Source organism: Scomber scombrus, chromosome 17 (assembly GCF_963691925.1).
Source record: "Scomber scombrus chromosome 17, fScoSco1.1, whole genome shotgun sequence".
NCBI lineage: Eukaryota > Metazoa > Chordata > Actinopteri > Scombriformes > Scombridae > Scomber > Scomber scombrus.
This window is the reverse complement of record NC_084986.1, coordinates 18,020,800-18,029,572: the sequence shown is the minus strand read 5'-3', so window position 1 is coordinate 18,029,572 and position 8,773 is coordinate 18,020,800. Positions and strand designations below refer to the sequence as shown.

General features: G+C 41.0%; 1 protein-coding gene across 1 annotated transcript in view; it reads right to left on the bottom strand.

Annotated features, from left to right (window-relative positions):
* Window positions 1–1,072: 1,072 nt before the first annotated feature.
* The window catches only part of lin28b (lin-28 homolog B (C. elegans)), a 15,251-nt gene continuing 7,550 nt past the window's right edge, over window positions 1,073–8,773 (bottom strand). Inside the window, exons 3-4 of the mRNA XM_062437511.1 lie at window positions 4,186–4,373; window positions 1,073–1,385 (exon numbers count right to left, since the gene is read on the bottom strand). Coding sequence (XP_062293495.1) covers window positions 1,073–1,385; window positions 4,186–4,373 — 501 coding nt within the window. The remainder of the gene's footprint in view (window positions 1,386–4,185; window positions 4,374–8,773) is intronic.

Below are 8,773 nucleotides of genomic sequence, written 5' to 3'. Positions count from 1 at the left end.
TGATTTTATAAAATGTAATGTTATTTTCAGCTAATTATGCAACAACCAAAAGTGGAAGTCTCTAACACTAATAGTCCACAGAAGTAACGACTCATTACCTTCAATCTAAACTATGAGCTAGCTGGATAATACAATGTGTTAACTAAGGCATGTCTATCTATGATAATAGGAAACTGAGAGGGTAATAGTGTTGACTCGCACCCCAAAGGAGAGGCGCTCCTGTCTTACAGTTTCTTTCCGAGCATGCGCAACACACACAAACACACACTTTCTCTCTCTCTTTCAGTCTTGCACGTGCATGCACAAACACACATGCTCACTCTCTGAAATGACAATCAATTGGTCCGGTCTATTTCATGTGTGAGAGAGGTATGTAGTGGATTTGAGTGTTTAAAGATAATAGAGAATGTATTTAGCAGCCTGCAGTCTGGCTTTGCAGATTCCCTCTGGAATCCATAAAGTTTCCCTAAAGATCTTTAGATTCCAAGCTGACAATCCTACGGGTCTGGATAATCGCTTAGAGGGTGTTGAGCTTTTAAAAGTCTTTGTCTAATCCTTCTTAAAACGAGCTACCGTGTGTGCTAAAAGGATGCATCATGATTTTTGGAATGATTAGGCCTACAGGAGAAACATCTGTAAGGAAAAATTAAAAAGCATTCAAAATGGCCAACACTTAGGTCCAGAGGGGGAAAAAAACAGAAGGAAGAAGGAAAAAAAGCCAAGATTCATACCATGTTGTTTCACTCTTGAGCTGCACTGATTTGAAACAAGAACAAAAACAGTCATTCCCTGCAGTCACCATTCCTGCGGTGGCTGCCATAGCTGCATCAGAGGACTGCAAGTCAGTCACACACATTCACGCACGTCCGTACCCCATTGATCGTTGCCATAGCTGCGCTGGTTAGACAAAAAGAAAATCAAACAAATAAAATAAAAGTAAAGAAATTAAGACCTCCCATATTTTTTCACAGGTGTGAGGTAGATGAGGGTGGGGGTTTCAGGTATCCTTGATTGAGGGGAGACGTGAGGGTCAGGGGGTTTAGCGGTGAAAGGTTCACCTCTTCGGACTGTTTCAGGATTTCCTCCACCTCTGGGTCCGGGGGCCGCGGTGTGTGTGGGGCTCCTCGGGGGAGGAGGAGGAACCCTCCAGAGGAGACGAGCTGGAGCGCTCCTCCTCCTCTGGGGGACAGAGGTAGGGCCCGGTCCCTGGGCTGGAGGCCGAGGTAGACGCATGTTGGTCCTGAGAGCCTGTGGCAGGCGCCAGCGCCTTGTGGGGACACTGAGCCACCATGTGCGTGATGCTCTGGCAGTAGTGGCATTTCTTTGGCTGGGGGGGCAGGCCACACTCCTTGGCATGGTGATCCAGACCTCCACAGTTATAACAGCTGCATTAGATAGAGGAGACATTGAGAAAACAGAGAATAGATAGGATGATGAGAAAAATATCAAAAATCAAATTGACTCTTTTCACATTACTCCTTTTCTTCATGTACCAAAGGACATACTTTTAAAGTTTAAAGACCGTTTGTAACTTTACAATTTACCTGTTATATTCATTAAATACAAGACATGACTCTATTAAGAAAGAAACACCACATTGTGTATTCCAACCACTGCAGAGTTGCTCTAACTAGGATTCACCACTAGATGGGGGTATGACACATGACATTGCTCTGACTGGCACAGTGTTAATCTGTGGCATGCCAAACTCAACCATGTGATTCAATTTGAGATGAATCAATAAGGGTGCTGAAAGAGTCATAATGAAAAAAGTGAAAGCAAAGGAACCCAAAATGTCTGCCCGCCAGGATGCTACCAACTATTCTGGCATTATCATGTGGACATTTTCTTCTGTTTTATTTGATGCATCAACAGTGATTCATGCAAATGAATCACTGTTGAAGGTTCAGTGTCTAATTTCATTGTTGGTCTGCTGTGTAATGATTAACACAACTCAGTTTAGAGCAGGTGACACATCCACGGTGTCACAGGCTGCAGGTAACTGAAGGACACGGCTTAACAACTTTTTCTGACAAGATGTGGTCTGACAGCAGCAGTATTAAATAACCATGAAGCAACGGTTCACCACTGAGGTTATTTTAAAACGAGACAGATCTGACAGACAAGCAACAACAAAGAATGAACTCCTAATCTGTAAAGTGTCAATGCTGTTACTAAGACGACAAATTATACGTTTTTCTGAGGAAAAGGTGAAGTCTGTTTCAGTCTTAAACACCTCTGAACATGAGCTGAATTATCTCTAGGGAACATTTAACATTCACATTCTCATACAATCAAAAAGACATTCTTGGAGCTTGAATTAAAGTCCATGGATGGTTCATGTTTCTAATCAATCAAAAAACCTTTTGTATGTTTTTCTATAACTGCAGTTAAGTTAATAAAAGCTAGTTGATAAAAGCTGCAAAATGTACTGGAATAAATTGATGCTGCTTTTCAAATGAGCAGTAACCATAAAACAATATCTGTCAAAACTATAAATCTGCCATAAACTTACAGGTATATTTGACATGTTTATTATATTAGAAATTCATTCACAAATTCTATACAAACAAATTCTAACTTCTTTGTATGGATTTAAACACAGTTCAATCTCAGCTAAACTGATTCAAAGGTTTTAAAATATGGACATGTCAACCTTAACTATTTGGAGTCATTAACGCAATTAAATTCTTCTTAGCGACAACAGTTTTATGTGTGATCAAGAATCATCATACGACTCTTCTCTTGGCACTTGTGCTCTTCAGCAGTGCCAACAGTTGTCATGTTAATCACACTTAGCCTCGTTTTAGAATAATTTGCATTCTCTTTTAGACAGTAGTGTTTTTTAGCGACAAAATAGTGACAGGTGAGTAATGCAGTAAAGGGTTAGGGTGAGTAATGTCAGTGGACATAACAGTTCATCAGAACAATTAATTAAAGAACCGATACATAACATTTCTTCAAAAAGTCCTCAACAGCCAGTGATGGAGCCCTGGCTCATCTGTTTGTTAGTGTTTGCCAAAGTGCAGTGCTTTCATAATTAGTGTCTTCAGCTATAATTCCCTCAACAGCCAAATGATCTTCTTGCAGTTCAGAGTAATGAGATCAGAGAACAGTAGTTGGTTGCATCGCAGAGTGACCAACAGGGGTCAGAGCAGCGTAACGGCCACAGTAGCCGCACACACTGAGCACCCTCACAATGAAACAGGTGACATCACAGACATCTACCTGCCATCTCTGAATCCAATACTACCTCCTTAGTAGAAGGTAGAGACACTTGACCTAAAACTGGATCAATTATCCCAAATAAACTGAATAATTCAGCTGTGTAAAACTATCAGGGAGCCTCCTCACACAGATACAGTTTCCTCCTTTCTAAGAAAAGCTTTTCTTTCCACACAGTAAAAAAATCGGGATGGCGCAGGGTTGTTCTACTGAGGCAGCTGTGGTGCAGCTTGTTCATAAAGGAGGAGGCAACATAAAGAGTGGTGGAACCGGACTCTAATGCAAATGCAGCCTTGTAGTCATGTGTATAGTGTTTATATTTGTTGGCTGTTATGCACCACAACGTCAAGGCAAATTCCTTGTATGTGCAAACCTACTTGGTGATATTCTTATTCTGACGTGACGCCTTCCTACAACAGATACAGAATATACACTCGGCTCGGCAGGAGAACAGGGTGCACAACCTCCTCTGCTTTAACCATCAAGTGTTTTCAGCTCCATATGGCTCCCTCTGACAGATTTTAGCAAAGCACCCTTCAGGATTTTACTGAGGACAAAACAATTGATCGAGCTACTGCCGCATTGAAATGCAAAAGCCCAATACATCCCTGTGCTAATGCCGTCTCTAATGTAAAAGCTGGCAAATTGATTTAAAATAGCGACAATGGCAGGCAAAGTGCCCTATTCAATTCCTTAGTATGGTTCACAATAACCATAGCAACAGGCATGTAGTACGGCAGATTGAATAGATTTAATCTATAATTTCAGCCCACCACTGCGGCGAGATGACCACATAACATATGTCTGCCTTTACTATAGTGCAGAACAGCCCTGCTTTCTGAATGTTAAATGAAACCTGGACTGATGAGAAATGCATGAATTATTACATTTCTGCAAACACAGAACGTATCGAATAATTCCTTTTAAAATTCTCATCTTTCTCAATTTCTGTATATTTACCGGTCTCCCTTTGGTTTGCGTTTCTGGAGTGGGACCTTCCCTTTTGGTCTCCTCTCGCTGCCTGCACAGGGTCCCCCACCAGGTCCAGTCACCCGCAGGGACTCTAGGCCCTTAGAGGACTTCTTATAGGTGAACTCCACCTGCTCACCCTCCTTTAAGCTGCGGAAGCCCTCCATCACCAGTTTGCTCTGTTGGGAGAAAGAAAAAAAAAAGCAATAATCCATTAAACAATGGAAGAAGCATAATGCCTGCAACACACATGGATCTGTGTGCACATCAGGTGAAAAGAAAGATTTAAGTAGGCACCAGCATTACTTGAATTTTCTTTCATTTATGATGAATTTCATTTGATTGAAAAGAACATACAATCATATTCTATACAATAATATTTCTATTATTCGTATGTCTGACTTTTGTAAGAGCACAATTCAATGTAACACAGCAGTAAAACAATTCATATCTGAGACATTTAAATTATTTTAAGCCTCCAAATGACCTTGAATTATGATGAATCATTTGGGATCCAACTGAAATCAATTCAAATATCTCCAATACATTTTTAACCCTATAAAAACACAGCTATCGAGCTGTGCTTTACCTTACTTGTTCCACAGCACAGTAAATAGATAACGACTGTGTGTCTTATGCATAAATGACAGGCTTCAACAGACAAGTGAAAGGTAAGAGACTGTCTATCTTGAGCAATGAAGGTTATCTTTCCAAGAAAGTCTCCATTTAAACCTTATTTCTATTTTCTGTCTGCACAGCAGGAAAGCTTAGCATTGATGTCATGTAAGTCCACATCTATCGGAGAAGATTTAACACTTAAAATATTGAACAGTTGTCCAAGAGTGTCTGTGAGTGACCAAACAGCCCTCCAATCAACACTTTTTCGTCTCCAATAAATCAACCCTTATTATCAGTGGGAAGTTTACCATGGGGGTCTGCACACACGGCTGCATGCGGCAAACACAACATCCAGTAGCACATAGAGACATAATTTTAAACATGGTGAATTGACTATATGTGAACTGCCATGACAGTCTGTACACAGAGAGACTTATCTCACACAGAGCGTCCTTGCTGTACTCCCTTTTATCTACTTTTTGCAGAGGCACCACTTCCTATTCCTTCTCTGTGTGTGTGTGTGTGTGTGTGTGTGTGTGTGTGTGTGTGTGTGTGTGTGTGTGTGTGTGTGTGTGTGTGTGTGTGTGTGTGTGTGTGTGTGAGGGGGGGGGGGGGGGGGGACGAGCATGTCACACCCTTGCAATCATTGTCTCTCAGCACATCCACCATCCATCTTATCTACATGATCAGAATTATTGATGTAGTTACTACATAACCACTGGACAATGATTTATGTCTTGTTGATGACGCAGAGCGGACGGCTGATAGGCTCTTTCTGTGACCTTCATGAATCGCAGCAAGCCCTGCAGATCTCTGCATAGGTAAACACACACCTACATGAGCGTGCAATGTGCAGAGCGAACCTACTACCTACTATACATCGAGGCCTATAAATAAAATACAGCCATTCTGTAAATGCAGTGCCTGCTGTAAAGACAGATGTGTAGGAGACAGAGGAGGAGAAAGGAACAAATGATCAGAGGGATTCAAATGTGAAACTATAAAGGCAGGAGAGAGAATGTGCTTTAAAGCCTCTTTCTATAATGCCCCGTGTCAACGACTGCTGCAGTTACAGGAAGCAAGAGGTGCTCTATACATGCTCTATTTATAGATGTCAATTAATATGTAGGAGAACGCAAAACAACAGAAGAAAAGAGGGAATATGTCAAACTTTTTGAGAAGAAAGAAACGGACATGTTAATTAATTACAAACTAATAACAGAGTCTGAACACATTTGAATGCATTGAAAGCAGTTTATGATTCGTTTTATGGTTCAGTAAAAATATATTAAGCCGTCTCAGATTATGTTTGAGGTTTTAAACTTTGCTGTTTTTAAAGCGTAATTTAAAACGAAAACCGATACAAAAATTGAAAGTGTAAATTAAAGAAGTATCTTTCCTCCATTACTGCTACTTTTAAAATTCAATCAAGGATTTCACAATGCTGATCTAGCCGCTTTAACACGCACTAGGTTATCAAGTTCTTGTATTTATATACAGATCTATTTTATTCATATTTAAAACATCAAAATGTAGAATAGGCCGAGACTTTTCTGACACAAAAAACCTTTTGTGAATTAAAGTTTGTGTTAATTAAACCAGTTTGCTTTTTGTTTTAATACAATTTCAGACACATTCTTTTTGACAATTTAAACATTTTAAACTGTGTTTCTAGTTGGATTTTATACTTAAACTTTATACCTAAAAGGGTTTTATATGAAAGACAAACTAAAGACATAAAAACTCTCCATATTTAAAAGATCTTAATACAATATATTCTCATTGCTTACATGTTATTTTGGATTTTGCAACAAAGAATGAAATATAAAGTGTTCATTAATAGACTTATTTTAATTAATTTTAAAGTAATGTGTATAATTAGAATACATTTATTTCCTGCAATAATAGAACAGAATAGTTTTTCTAGAGATATCACAGGATCAAATAATGAGCTAATTTAGCTGAAAACAGGCTTCATTTTAAAAATGAAATACATTTTTTATTCACCAAAAAACCCTAACATACAACAACTTTTCCTCATGCTTGAATATCAGACCTTCTCTGAAACTATTCTTCCTTCTATTTTATACACACTACATATTTTATGAGTAAAGTAAAATCACACCTATTGAGATATTTAACAAAAGCAATTTTCCATACATGAATTCATTCTTTTCTATCTCAAATGTGCTGGTGAGAGCTACAGCCAAGGCCGACTTGCTGCTTGTCGGTCTCTGTCGGAGAGTTGTGCATTATATGCATTCAAGTATTGAATTTGGCTTTAAGGGAAGGACACAGATCAGGGAATGTAAATGAGTGAAAGCAAAGATTCTGCACAGATGTAAAGGAGGGGGACGATGAGGTGAGTCATATACGGAGCGTGGGACTTTATGTAACTGATTAGGATCAATCTCCTGCGGCTGTCCTCCAATAATGACAGATTACCAGATTCAACACTCTAGTGTTTTTTAATGCATCAACCACAAGTGCCGCGACATGAATACGCCAAACCTGGTTTTCTGTTTCTTTAAAATAACCAATCAAGGAGCCTGAGGCAACCTAAACTCTGCACATTCTAATTAAATACCAAATGGTTTTACGATTATCATCATCCACATGACTGAAAGGCATTCCTGCAGCAGAAATCAGTAGACAGAAAATAAATAATAGCCAATCCCCCACAAAACAGAGTATTCTGAATAATGATGAATAGTCATCGACTGGTCTGGAGACCGTGTGGCACATGAGCCCTTCCTGTTCCTCTCCTGTCTTTAGTCTACAGGCGGCTCGTCTCTCCAGGTCAAAGTTGAGTGGTTTGTCTCAGCACCCTACCCCCTCTCCAACCCCCTCAATGCCCACAATGCACCAGTGAGGAAACCACACAACCCCTTTTGTTCTGCAGAAATGCAGGAAAACACACACATACGCATTCACACACACACACACACACAGTCGTCCTCCATATAGGATGTGGTACGTAATTTTTTGCTATCACACACTCATGCCCTCCTGTCTCAGATGAGTGTAATTTGTGTTTCTGAAGCAACAGCTCAGTCTCTCCACAATTACGTAATAAAACCCAACATGTGGATTTACGTGTGTGTGTATGTGTGTGTGCCTCTGTGCTGGTGTATGCATGTGTGTGTGTGTGTGTGTGTGTGTGTGTGTGTGTGTGTGTGTGTGTGTGTGTGTGTGTGTGTGTGTGTGTGTGTGTGTGTGTGTGTGTGTGTGTGTGTGTGTGTGTGAGAAAAAAAAACAAGACTTCACAAATCAGAACCTGTAACCTGAGTCCCCTCCTCTCGAGTGACCTGGCGGGTGTCCTGACCCGTTTCAGTTTACGCACAGAGGTCAGGAAAGGGCACGGACAGGGGGAGAGGGGAACGAGAGAACGTCAGAGAGAAAGAGAGAGAGAGGGAGAGCACAAAATGGAGGAGTGGCCTGGAGCCGGGGAGGGAGGGGAGGGTAGGGTGGGGGTGGTGGGGGTATGAGGTGGTGGAGGAGGGAGGGAGTTTGGAGGAGGGGGGAGGTTTCGTGGAAATGCCTCCAGCGCATTCTGTTCAGCTCCAATGGAGGAGCAACTCCTGATCAGTGGCTGGACTTGGGGGGAGCCCAGGAACAAAACCCCCATTTGATCAGGAGCCCCACAGGTCAGCAGCAGAAATCCGGGGGTCAGCGGTATAACCATCGCAGCACCACCCCCTGCCTGACTGGAGGACCACACCAGCACTCTACGCTTTAACAGAGAGCCACCAGCAGCTAATGTCATCCTAAAAAATTTAAAGAAATGGATCCAACAAAATGGATACCGACGCACTTTAAAATGGCTATAATGCATATGAGCTTCTTATATGTAATAAATATCTTCGTATGGCTGGGCATGTGTGTGTGAGACTGTGAGCGTGCGTGTGTGTGTGTGTGTAGGAAGGAGCCAGCGATCAATACGGACTCCAACATCCTGGAT